Consider the following 13,218-nt stretch of genomic DNA (forward strand, 5'->3'; position numbering starts at 1 on the left):
GATGATTGCCTGGTATGTTATTTTGAAAAAAAAAAATTTACAGGCCACCTTTAGACAGGATATTTGGCATCCTACTCCAACTTAGGCAAATGATAGGAATATGTAATAGGAGTATTTGCTGTTGCTTTTTGGTGGTGTTCTTGTGGAATCTGGTAGCAGAATCACTGGACAGGAAGTTGGAAAACTAAGGTCAGCTGGTGCTGCTACTGAGTAGCTTGTGGTGGTGAGCAAGTTGCTTTCCTTTCTGGGCACCACTCAGAAAATGCAGGAGTTAGTGGAGTGTGATTCTAAGATCATGAAATTACACAGAAAATAAAGGTCTCCCCAAATGGCAGAGAACAGAGAAGGGGTCTGACAGAGTTCACCGTTTTTTTGTTTTTTGGCCATATAAGAATATTAACCAATAAAGGTACATTCTACTATCACCATTATTTCATAAAGCAAACAATTATCATACCGCCATTTATAAATATGACAGATTGGTGGAAACAGCACTGTGGACTAGCATCGTCTGCCTCCTGGCATGGATACCCTGATACTGAGTGAGATGACCCCCAAGGGTTCTCCTTTCAGTTCTCTTAGTCATGACTCTGAAGTGGAGCTTGGAAACAGATAAAGATCACAGAGTTGACGATGGGCTGACCCCCACCTTCAGAGCCACTGTGACAGCAGTGGTTGTGGCTCCTGTCAAATAGCCCCTGACCCGCCTTTTCTTTCTTGGTGACAGGGATGACCAGTCCTCCAGTCCAGCCAGTCGTGGGGAGCAGGTGCCATCTTCCCATCCAGCTGAAAACCTTGATCATGGACTAATTGACCAAAGAGTCCTGAAACAGAGGTGGGATTGACAACGTCTCGACCTTTTAAGGCTAAATAATAATATTTACCGTTATTTTTATGAGGTTTCATGTACTTACATGTATTTCTAAGTGGAAGCTATTTGTTTTTCTGGAAAGGATTTTTGTATCAAGTGATGAAGGCTATTTGGTAAAAGACAAAGGTTAAGCTTTTCGGTCTTTGCATTGGAAAAGTGAAGTCTGAGATGATATTATGCATTTTTCAATTACACGTTGTTAAGGAAAAAAGAAGATTTCTCTGTCATAAACTGTCCAGAGTGATTGGCAGTAGCCACAGGGACAGAATTTATTCTGTGAATAACGTCCTATAGAATATGACTTCCGTGGATTCCTTGTTTTTGTTTGGTAGTTGTTGTCTTGGCCTGGCTGTTCCTGATGGAGGCACTGCTTTGGTAAACATTTCCTTATATTCCTACACCGGGTTTTGTGAGGTATAGTATTTCATCGTACAGGCTGCATTGGAAGAGAGGAAACCTATAGACCTAGAGAACCAGACGCAGGAAAGGGGCGCCCAAGCCAAGTCCTGAGGGGGACTGTAGGTGAGACTTGGTACACGAGTCCCAGCCACCCAGCCTTGTGATACATGTTGTTTCCAGCAGCTGATGAGCAAATGCTTTTTGTTAAACGTACTGTCATTGAAAGGAGAGAGGTCAGCTGGTATAGAAGCGTAACTAGGCGATAGTCAGGCCAGGGTGTGGTCCTTTATAGTTTTCACAAATCCTTACATTATTGTCTCATTTTGTCCACACAGTAGTCTTGCAAGGTGGGCATTCTTGTCTCTTTTAAAAAAAATATATTTTTTTATTGAGGTCCAGTCAGTTTATAATGTTGTGTTAGTCTCTGGTGTACAGCATAGCGATTCAGTTACACACATACATTTTTTTTTCAGATTCCTTTTCGTAATAGGTTACTACAAGATATTGAATGTGTTCCCTGGGATATACAGTAGGACCTTGTTGTTTATCTGTTTATATATACATTCTCTCTTTTTTGTGAATGAGTGAAACCGAGTTTAGAGAAGTCAGGGAGCTTCTAGCTAGGTTTTCTGTTTGGGCCCTTCTCGCCTGAGCACGGACTTTACCGCCATCAGGGTGGGAGTCCAGGGGACTAAAGGCAGCAGCCCCACCCCTGGCCACCGGGCCCCAGCCGCCCTTTGAGCACAGGGAAAACTGCACCTTCGATCAGGAGCTCCTACAAAACGGGTCAGCTCTGGGCATCCTCTCTGTTCTCTTTCTCTCTCTACTACCTTCAGCCTAGCAGTCTCAGCCCTGGGCTCAAAGCTCCTCAGGGCCTCCCAGTCTGAGGCTCTATCTTCCTCCTTGGCTCTGGCTCCCATTTGGGGTGGCGAACAGGACGGTGGGAGGCGAGGTCCTAGGTGAGACTTGGTCCCCGTGGTCTTCCTGGTCTGTGGTTCAGGAGATGTAAAGACATTTCAGTGGTGGCATCATTCATCTCCTTTCTGCTCATGGGTGCTGGTTGGTTCCAAGTGCTGTCCTTCAGTGTGGCTCCAGATGTATGAAGTCAGCCATGAGGTCTCAGTGACCGCATCATGAAGCTACCACAAGCAGCCAGTCCCTCCTCTGACTGTTCAGGTGTGAGTAGAGACAGGAAGAGCGACAACTCTCCCAGGAGTCCAACCCTAATACCACTGTAAATCAGTTTCCAACTCTGCAAAATGGGAATAATAACCACAATGCTTTCCTCATGGTGCTCTTGTGAGGACCACTGTCTAAAAATAAGTAACACCTGCTCAGTGCTGAGCACAGTGGAAGCACCGGAGAGCACTCAGTGTACCTGTCTACACAGCACTGCTCCAGGTGGTAATCCCCTCTCCTGAGGGCTTCTTTCCTCTCCCTACTTACTGCCGGTGCGAGAGGAGGGTGCCACCTCTGTAGGTTCTATAGGCCTTTGCTCTTTCCTAAGCCCTCTGCTGATAGTCCATTCTCATATTATCATTCCCATTTTTTCCCGTGGCTGGTCAAAGGCACAGCCTGTGCTTCATGGTATCTCTCATTTTTATAGTGTCTGGCAAGGGGGAGAAAATAACAGAACTGGATTAGAAATGGAGAGAAATAAGAGGGTTTGGAAACCAGGGCCAATACCCCCATATCTTCCTTCTAATCATAAAGTCTCTCCTAGTCTATATGCCCCCCCGCCGTCCATCTCTGTCCACAAGCACGTCAGAGTTAAGCATGTCCAAAAATCAACTCATGTCCCTTGCCTTAGTATATATATTTGGCTGTAAGAAATACGAATCCATACTAACTTAAAACAAGGGGAGTCTATTGTAGGAAAAGCATTTCACAGCATGCAAGGGCAAACATGTAAAGTCCCCTGGGCACAGAGGAGCTGGTGCTGGAAAGCCAGAGGTGAAGCCGTCCCCCTCGCTGGTGGAGCCAGGCGAGGGCCACCTCTGCCTCTGTTCTGCTTCCTGCATCTGCCTCGGTCCCTTGCTTCTCCCTCTGAGGACGGGTTTATCCTCCTACTCCTGGCTGCTCTGCCCGGTTCAGACTGGCTGGCCTACGAGTGCCTTGCCCCAGCACTGCCTCCAGGGGGCGTTCTCCCTGGAAACAGCTCAGGGCGTCCCAGCCAATGGACTCAGTCTTTCGGTGTTGCTTAGTCCAGGATCTGGGGAAGAGAAACTGAGGGGTCCAGCGTGGGTCAGGTGTCGCCCTCCTAGGCAACCAGCTGTGTAGGGGCAGATAAGGACAAGGCAGGGGTACCTGTTGTAGATATTTTTGCTCTGATCCTGCCCTTTACCTGGGGCTGTGGATTGGGGTGGGACAGATTCTCTCCCTTCCCACATCCTTTTTCATCCAGCCATGTGAGAAATGTGTATTTAGGTCTTCTGCCCATTTGTTGATTCGGTTGTTTGTTTTTTGTTACTGAGTTGTATGAGCTGTTTATATATTCTGGAAATTAAGCCCTTGTCAGTTACATCATTTGCAAATATTTTCTCCCATTCTATAGGTTGTCCTTTTGTTTTGTTTATAGTTTCCTTTGCTGTTAAATACACTATCTTTCAAAACAGAGTTAAACTCCAGGAGTTTATAAGCCATGCACACACAACAGGCTAGGAAGCAGATGATTGGCTACAAGGCTTTCATGAAGCCAACTGCTTTCATGAGGCAGGGAAGGGTGGTGGACCACGTGCCAACTTTGAGGTCTCACACACCTGTCTGGGAATCCTGACTCATCCATTCCTCACCAGGTGGTCTCAACACAATGAGAGATGGGAACACCCACCCGCATATGTAGTCTCTGAGGTCCAAATGAGTTAAAAATTAAAGTACCTAAAGCTGTTGTCACACCATGTAAGGTGGCCGGCATTATTCTTGTGATCTTTTTTCCTACGTTCCCTAAAAGGAACATGTTTTTTCTATCCAGATTATTTGCAGACAAGAAGTAAAGGAAGGCTCTAGAGACAGGACGTTCACCTGATTTTGGTTCTCAAAAATTCCTTAGTAGAAATGTGTGAATGCCAGTGGGTGAATTCTGTGTCCTAAGGAAAAACCAGGGTGCTGTGACAATGCAGTTTTCTTCGGTGATAGGTGATTTTGTGCTCTTTATCCAATTGCTTAAATGCCCTTTCATGATGGAAGGTTTATAAAGTCCCATCCTCAACATGCGAAATCTTTAGAAAGTTTGGGTTTTTTTGCAATGCCAGTCTTAGTTTTTCATCTACGCTATTTGAAACTATTTGCTTCCCTTTTAGTACCTAAAAAAGCCTGAAATCAGATAAACAGTTAGAAGTTTCCTAAATGTTATTTTAAAAGCACTTTGCTTGAACTTTAAATATATATGTGTAGTTGTTTTGCTTCAGCCTTTGGGGGTAATTATAAATTAGTCATGGTTGCACACATATTTAAAAATTACTTTAACAATTTTTTTCCTGAGTCAGGTGCTGCTATAAAATGTTGTAGAATGATCTTACCCACCTGTCTAAGCTCAGTGGGGCAAATGTCAATTGGTCGACACCTGGTGTATTGTTTGTAGGCACTGTCACATACACAGCTCAAGTAAGGGGCAGCACAGTTGTGTGTGCATCTTCTCCAGCACGTAATAAAGGGAGGTTCAGTGAAGTGCACCAAAGACAGAACGAGTGGTAAATGGTCACATTTAGATGCTGAATCCCAGGTCAGTGAAACAGCAAGAATCCCTCAGAGTGAAGTGCAGGATCCCACATCTCCTATCCCATGGGTGTATAGAACACACATACCTAAGGGCTCTGTGCTTTGGAAGTGTTGCACTCGAACTCTAGTCCTTGATTGGAGATTCCCAGTGTCCATGAACATTGTAAATGCTCTGAGGAGTCCTACAGTAAGAAAACCCATTTAACTCTGTTTGACCAAGAATTCTTTTTTTTGTATAACTTTTATTAACATTACAGGAAACACCTGAAGAAATACTGACCTCTTATCAAAGCCAGGATTCATTCATTCCATAGTAAACATTTACAGAGTGCTTACTCTGTGCCAGGCTCTGGTGTAGGCACTGAGGAGACAGTAGTGAGCAGAGCAGACCAAGCCTCCCACTTCACAGAGTTCACATTCTAATGGTGAAGAGAATAATGAGTACCTATGATATTACATTATATGTGTATGTTTAAGTGCTATGAACACCAATACCGCAATGGAAAGGAGAGAATAGAGAATGAGTGGTGTGTGTATGTGCATGTGTGTGTTAGCCACAGGAGGGTTCTACTTAGATGGGGTTTTCAAGGAAGCCCTTCAACTGTGAACTAGGTGATGCTTGAGCAGTGGTCCAAATGAAATGAGGAACATTGGCTCATGAAGCTAGAACTGAAATTTCCTTCAGTACAGAAGATATCTGTGGACCCAGCCAAACAGGAGTTGCAGAATCAGGGAAAACTGGGCTTACATGACTGATAAATAATTTTCTGGCTCCTGCCTATTCTCATTAAATCTAATATGGAATCTTTAGAGAGATAAAAGTAAGCTTGATTTTTATTTTTCCTTTTTTATTCAGTCCAAAAGTTACTGAATATACACCATGAGCTAGGGATGAAGTCGGGGGCAATTTAATCCTTGCCTAGGGGAACTCAGAGTCTAGTAGACAAGACATATAATTCTGAACTACAAAGCAGTAGTACTGAACCATTCTGCAATAACAGAGTAGGTAATGTATCATTACTTTTTCTTTTGTATGAATGAGGAATGAAAAAGAAAAAGAGGGACTCAGACATGACAGCACCATGAGATCTTTTTTTGTGGCTGTCATGCTAGTAAGTGTAAATATTGAGGGTAAAGGCTAGAAGTTTCTGGATCTTTGTGCATCCATCAATGCCAAGAATAACTAGGGAATGGGAAGAAATAAAAGATTTATTTATTTTATGCTTCTTTTTTTGATTAGTCAATGCCCCCAAAATCTTCTGGATCTTTGAATCTTGCCCTGGCAACCAAGGTCAGGGAGGATTTGAGAGGTGTCTGTCTGTCTGTGCCACAGCACAGTGCCTGATGCCAACCACCTCTCTACCCTACTTTATGCTTGATTATATGTTCACACATGCCTTTCAGAAGCTAAATTCCTTTGCAAGTCTCATGGATTAAATGGCAGATGTGATAGCCCAGAGCTATAAAACATAAATTAAAAGCAAACATCAAAATGCTGAGAATGTGGAGCAAACATTTTCTGAATTAGGGGTGGATACCATCAATTGAGCAGTAGAGCAGCATTTCCTTCATAGTCCACGCGTGTTTTGCAGCGACATTGTTCACTGTTTTCAGAGATGGCCTCTCCCCTTGTCATTGGCATGTATCTCTCTACTGGGCTTTTAAAACTTCTTGTTTACTTTGTTTTCTTAGCAGTGGAGAGTCTTGCCTAGGTAAAATAAAGCAGGTAAATCTCGGAGTACTGGCATAATAACATAGAGGCAACATTTCTGTTTCACTTTGGAGTTTGGTGAAATTTGGTCCCTATTTTGAAGATACATATTATAAGGTCCTTTTCTGTCCTATGGTAAGATGATAGCAAATTCTTTAAACTAAGCCTCCTGTAGCTTCCTTTCTCTTCCTCTATGTTCCAAGAACATTTAAGCTTTTAGATGTTGCTGTGGGTACATGCCATTTAGTTTCAGAATTGATAATATAAAACTGGGCATCCCAATATATACCATTTTCAGTGTATGAAGTCATCTGCGAGTTTGTGTGTGGAAAAGAATCAAATGGAAGTAGGATCTCAAAACAGTGGCTTGTGGTACACAGTCTTTCAGTTCAGCCCCGGGGGAGCACGGTGTTTGTCACTGCTTTTCCTTGCAGTGGAGGGGGCACTGCCACTGGTGGCATGTCATGTGTGAAGGGCCAAGCCCTGTGGCGGGACTGGCTGTTCTTCACAGCAAAGTGCTCCCCTTGTCCCTTGCTCTTCTTCTTTGAGGACCAGAAAGCAAAACCATTTTACAAGACTAGAAGAACATCGCAGTCCCTCGAGGTAGCAGATTATCTCCAAGCCAGGGGCCCTTAGAGAAGGGGAAACATAGGGCATTGGAGTGAGAGAAACAGCTGCTGACACATGCATGGTGTGCTCTAGAAAGTTAGTAGGCTTGAGTTTTGGACGGAGCTGAGCATTTGCATTGGATGCTGGATGATAATAAATGGCACACAAATTGGACCACATTATGAACTGCCCTAATTATTAAGTTATATACACAGGAGATAAAAATACTAGTCCCGCCCTCATATATGCCTCCTCTGCTCCCTGCCAAGGCTTAATTTCTGTCTTCTGTACACTGAGACTTTTTCCTTAGAGAGCTGGAGTTCAGCTGGATTTGTTCTGCAGAGAGCCATCTTCCTTACTCTAGGTGAGCCCTAGATTGTCTGTTCTTTGGGAGCAAAAGAATTAAATGATTTTTCACTCTTACTATGGCTAGAAAAAGCTTTTAGAGTCCGTGAGCTTTTTCTGGAGAATCTCCATCTCATAATTTTTTTAATTAGCACATACTGCAGTAATGATACTGTTAATTATCGAATGTGTCAGCTTAACTTTATTGTACGTTTTATTTTATTACAAGTATAAACTGAGTGCTTACTGTAGTAGACTCTGATTCAATTAGACTGGGATCATCAACACATTTTAAAAGTTTTACAGATGATTGGACTGTGAACCCAGGACTGAGGTCCACTGGCCTAAAGATCTCTTGTTTTGTGGTGGCTATCTTGTTGAAGAGCACTGGCTGTCAGATTGGAACAGAAATATTAGCATCCTCTTAGTTTAGGACTGCTTTCTGCTCCCTGCACTTAGTTTGGGCTGACTTCCAGGGTGTCCTGCCCAACTCTACCTCCATAAAGATATGAGGAATCTTAACTTCACAGTAAAGATTTTTAAAATCCAATGCAAATATCATTTTGTAGTGGATAGTGATTGTGCCTGCAGTTATCTGCACCCAAATTAGAATATATTTTAAATTTCTAATGAGTCCCTTTTCTTGTGTAATGCTAGTTTTGACTTGTATTAGTTAGCATAACTTGTATTTTATTCACTTCCAGAATATTTTGTTAAATTGCTTAAATGTAAAGGAAAGGAAAATTTGATGCCTCTGATTTTGTCTGATGATTCTATTAGGAGCAAGACGGAATATCTGGCTTGGATAGAGCCTGCATGTGACTCGATACATTCCAGGCATTTGACAGAAATAATACCGTGCTATATAGTCCCTCCCCTAGTGTGGAAAAGAAAAGGCATATAGGAAAAAATACAGAGAACAAGAAGGTAAAAATTGTCTCAAGCCCTATTTTACGGCATTGGAGTATTGGAGTTATCCATTGATGCTGTACTAAATAAAGACATGGCAACCTCAGAAGTTGAAAGGGGGTCATGCAGTTTAATTTAGCTGCTTGAAACTCCAGGGGAAAAGGAAATAGATGTTAAAATGTTGTACTGAAAACAAGTTTAACACCTGCACAGTTACAGCACCTTTAAAAAGAAATCCTGGAAAGGCACAAAATACAGAGAACAAAACTTGCTGTTACTTTACACACTTGGTCTGAGTAGATAAGGGAGCGATCATGGGAGAAAGAAATAGGAAAATGGAAAAGCAAAAGACACAGGGATTGTAGGAGAGTAATTGCCACAAAGTACACCCCCAGTAAATACTGGCTGAATGAATGAATGAAATGAGAGGAGAACATACTGGAAAATAGCCTGGGCTGCAGCACAGATTTCTTCTGGAAATTGCCTATTGCTATATTGAATCAACTGTTAAATTATCGGTGTACTTATTTTAGCCAGGACATATTTGCACCACGGATCCAGCTATTGCCAAAGAGGGAGAAAAGGAGAAAGAGCTTATTATGAAAAGAGAGGGGAGTTCTTTCTCCTCTTGTTTTTATTCCCCGTGTTTCATTATACCTCTTTCTGTCTTACAAAACGTGACCTAAAATTCTAAAGGAAGCCTGGCCTTTCAAAGCGCGTCTGAATTTTGTTTGGACTACTACGGATTCCATGCTTGTTCCAGAAAATTAACCTGCTTGGGCTCATTTAGGAAATCTCTGTGTCTTTGTCTTCTGCTTGGCTTGCCTCTTTTACTTCACTTCCATTCCAATCATCCTATTAGGGAAGCAGATTGAAAGCTCCCTATTGCCTCTGGTTAACTTGCTTGGAAATTTTACTTTTTACACACTTGATCAGTCACTAACTGTAAGGTTTCACAGTGATTCTGATACTTACTTTTATAAACAGTTTTATTGAGGTTTAATGTTCGTGACATAAAATTCACCCATTTCAAGTATACAGCTCAGTTAATTTTAGCAAATTTATGTGGGTATGCAACCACTGTCACAATCCATTTTGGAATGCTTTCATCACCTTAAAAAACTGTTTGGTGTCCTTTTTTTTTAAGGCATTCTCCACTCCCATCCCCAGCCCCAGGCAACCACTGATCTGCTTTCTGTAGCTGTCATTTTCTGTAGCCTTCTGTAGTAATTTCACCCGAATGGATCAGAGTATCTGATACTCATATTTAATTTAGAAACTAAATTTATTAAAATAGTCAAAGACCAACTAAATTAAGTGGCTCTTGTATTTCACTGCGAACAGCAGCCGAATAAATTAATTAGAAGAATTTTCTTAATCAGATGCTGACTTTTTTATTTGTCTCATTGGCTTTGCTGAATTGCAACTGACTCTCTTTTAGTTAGAAATCTTGTTCAGTTTTGAGCTATGCATTACATATTACGTCTTCAAGACATACGGATCAATATTCTTTCCAACTTCAGACTTTATTCTATAGTCTATATTTGTGATGACATTTTCCCCAGAAGGACAAGTATTTATGTGTGTGCACAGGGGAAGGAAACAAAGATGCCTATGGAGACTTCAAATATTTGCAGGTAGATGATTGGATGGAAGATGGATTGATGACTGACATAATTCGATCTCAGGAAAGTGGTTTATATCGTAAGTTTTCATAAGTTGCACATATCTGAAACAGAATTTCACTCTTTGTGTGTTTATATTTAACAGAAGGAATGTGAAGCATGTCCTAGCAAGAAATAAAGCATTACAGTGGACTAAGTCCTATGTTTTACCAGAGTTTCCTTACGACGTCAAATGCATGTTAGCAGAACAGAAGTGTCCCGATCACAGCATGAGGATAAGGATCATCGAGTTTCTCCAGGCCGACATGACTAAGTATCTGGAAGGCTCACTGTGAGTAATAACAGGGCAGACTCACTGCTTTGGGAGAGGGTGTGTTTTCAGAGTAGAGTTGAATTCATTGGGAACCAATTCTCTTCAGATTTTGGAGGACGTATTGGTAATTAGTCCAATTTTGCCCAATATTTGAATATCTACCTTGTCAGATAGAAAGAATTGAAGAGAAGTGAATGTAGTTTGGACTCATCGGAAGGAATGTGGGCTTCTGGAACTGAAAAATCTCCTCCTCGTTGTGCTGAACAGGTACCCCACCACCCAGCAGTACAACGACGTGGTCAGCGCCCTGCTGCAGGCCCACCCCTTCCTGGACGAGGACGGCGGTGGCTTTGTAAGTGAGCACGCGGCGCCATTCTGCTACTCTCCACCCATCTTAATATAACAGCCTGTATTGTACAGTAATTGTGTGCCTCATTCCCCTTTCCTCAGTCCCTGTCTCTGTCTGTCTAAGTCTATCTGTTTCTCTTTCTCTGTCAGTTTCTCCGACTCTGGTCTCTCTCTGATTCTGTTCCTTTGGCCGTCCCTTCAGTCTCTTGCTATAAATCTGTTTCACTTTTAGCTTTGGTCTTTCTCTCTTTCTCTCTCTCTCTCCCTCTGGCTCTGTTATTTTTCATTTGTTCGTTTCCTTTTTTGGTTTTGTTTTGATGATTTCTCTGTGTCTGTCTGTCTTCCTTTGTCTTCTTAAAAAAAAAACAAACTATTTTTTAAAACAGCCTTAGGTTCACAGCAAAATTGAGTGGAAGGTACAGAGATTTCCCATATACCCGCTGCCCCCACACATGCAAGTCCCTGACATTGAACATTGCCCGCCAGAGTAGTACCTTTTTTACGATTGATGACCCTTCATTGACACATCCTTATCACCCAACATCTATAGGTTACATGAAGGTTCACTCTTGGTGTTGGACATTCTATGTGTTTGGATAAATGTATTTATCATTATTGTATCATATATAGTATTTTTACTGCCCTAAAACTCCTCTGTGCTCCACATGTTCATCCCTCCCATCCTCCTCCTTTGTCTTCTTCCTCTCTCTGCCGTCATCTTCCTATCTCTCAAAGCTGTTTGGCAGCTCATGTGTAATGATGAATCTCTAGGAAGGATCTTTAAAGAGATGCGATGAGCAGAAAGAGAAGGATGTGGCCACACCTGCATCCGTGCTATCATCACTAGGCTAGGGTGGAGTGGTTGTCCAGGTTTGAAGTCTAGACCTCCAGCCTCACCTCTCACTTCTCGGCTGTTCTGACAAAAGCCGATCCTGAAGATGTTCTGGGACCGCAGTTCCCAACTCTGGCTGCATGTCTGGATCCCCAGAGACTCTAATTTAGTTGATTGGAAGACGGGACCCTGCCATTTTTTTAAGTCCCCCAGATGATTCTAATGTGCGGCCAGGGTGGAGAAACACTGCTCCAGAGGTTTTGGTACATGCTTTACTCTCCGGACCCACATGCCATTCGGCTTTAAAAGCCTGGAATCTTCACTGCCCAGTACTTAACACTCCTGACCTGTACTCTTAAAAATAGTCATGGTGGTTAAAAAAAATTGAGTGTAATGTGACACTGGAACTATATGATTTAAAGGACAATTGGGAAGAATTACATCTTTGTGTACCTAAAGACGTGCTGTCTATTAGTTCTCCTATCTCTATATGCTGTGTACGTCCACATTGGTAGTCGTATCTAAACAAGATAGATGTCTTTTGTACCTTATTGCAGATATTAGTGTGAAATTTTTTTTGCCGTGCTTTCTTGAAGACATAGAATTTAAGAATTAGTTCCAATTTGAATAACAAAAGATAAACGCTAATATCTGTGAATATAAAAACAATTTAAGGTCTCTGTTTTCCTTCTTTCTTCCCTCCCTCCCTCCCTTCCTCTTTCTTTCTTTTTCTCTCCTATTCTTTCTTTCTTTCTCTCTCCTTTTCTTTCTTTCTTTCCCTCCTCCCAAGAAAAGGTTCATTATATACGGATAGAATTATAGAATTTTCTGAGCAGAGTGGAGAGGGCCTTAAAGATTCTCTTTCACCACCCAGACTCAGAAAAGACATAATATCAGGAACCAGTAACCACTGAAGCTCAGACTAGTATTCAGGAGTACTTGCTTTTAGTGTGACATCCATTCTAACATACGCTGTTGCATATAAAAGCGCCCTTCAAAATAAACCCAATTTAGTCTTTAAAAAGCAAAAAAAAACCCCAAAAACCAAAAAAACCCCAAACAAACCAGGGGTCCTAATACTGATAATCACCACAACATGACTGACAGAAATTAGTTAGAAGAATTCCTTCTACACTTGAGATATAATGTCTGCCAACAAATTCATGTTATGGTGTATAGAACTAGTTATGTTTTAAAGGAACAATCTAAATTTGCTATTTCAATAAGTTATACATTCATGGGATTCAAATTCAAAAGCTAGAAAGGTATAGATGGAAAAATCTCCTTCCCTCCTCTACCCTGCAGTCACCCAGTTTTCCTTCCCAGAAGTAACCAGTATTATTAAAGGGTCCTTCCAGAGAATCTATATATATATATATATATATATATATATATATATATATATATATATATATATATATATATATATAAGCAAATACGTATGTATCCAATTCCATTTTGATCTTTACTTTCATGGTTATCAAAGTGAGACGAATAGAAAGTAATGAATAATGCTTACTTTGATCTTGTGTGCATTTT

The 13,218-nt window shown here is 41.5% G+C and overlaps 1 protein-coding gene across 4 annotated transcripts in view; it reads left to right on the plus strand.

The window, feature by feature from the left end:
• The window catches only part of SAMD3 (sterile alpha motif domain containing 3), an 80,518-nt gene that overhangs the window by 33,669 nt on the left and 33,631 nt on the right, over nucleotides 1-13,218 (plus strand). For 3 of the 4 annotated variants that reach the window (XM_031456312.2, XM_064486705.1, XM_064486704.1), the window contains exons 4-6: nucleotides 728-835; nucleotides 10,332-10,517; nucleotides 10,767-10,851. In XM_031456312.2, the coding sequence (XP_031312172.2) occupies nucleotides 728-835; nucleotides 10,332-10,517; nucleotides 10,767-10,851 (379 nt within the window). The remainder of the gene's footprint in view (nucleotides 1-727; nucleotides 836-10,331; nucleotides 10,518-10,766; nucleotides 10,852-13,218) is intronic. The other variant, XM_064486706.1, reaches the window with a different exon arrangement.

Source organism: Camelus dromedarius, chromosome 6 (genome assembly GCF_036321535.1).
Source record: "Camelus dromedarius isolate mCamDro1 chromosome 6, mCamDro1.pat, whole genome shotgun sequence".
NCBI classification, from domain to species: domain Eukaryota; kingdom Metazoa; phylum Chordata; class Mammalia; order Artiodactyla; family Camelidae; genus Camelus; species Camelus dromedarius.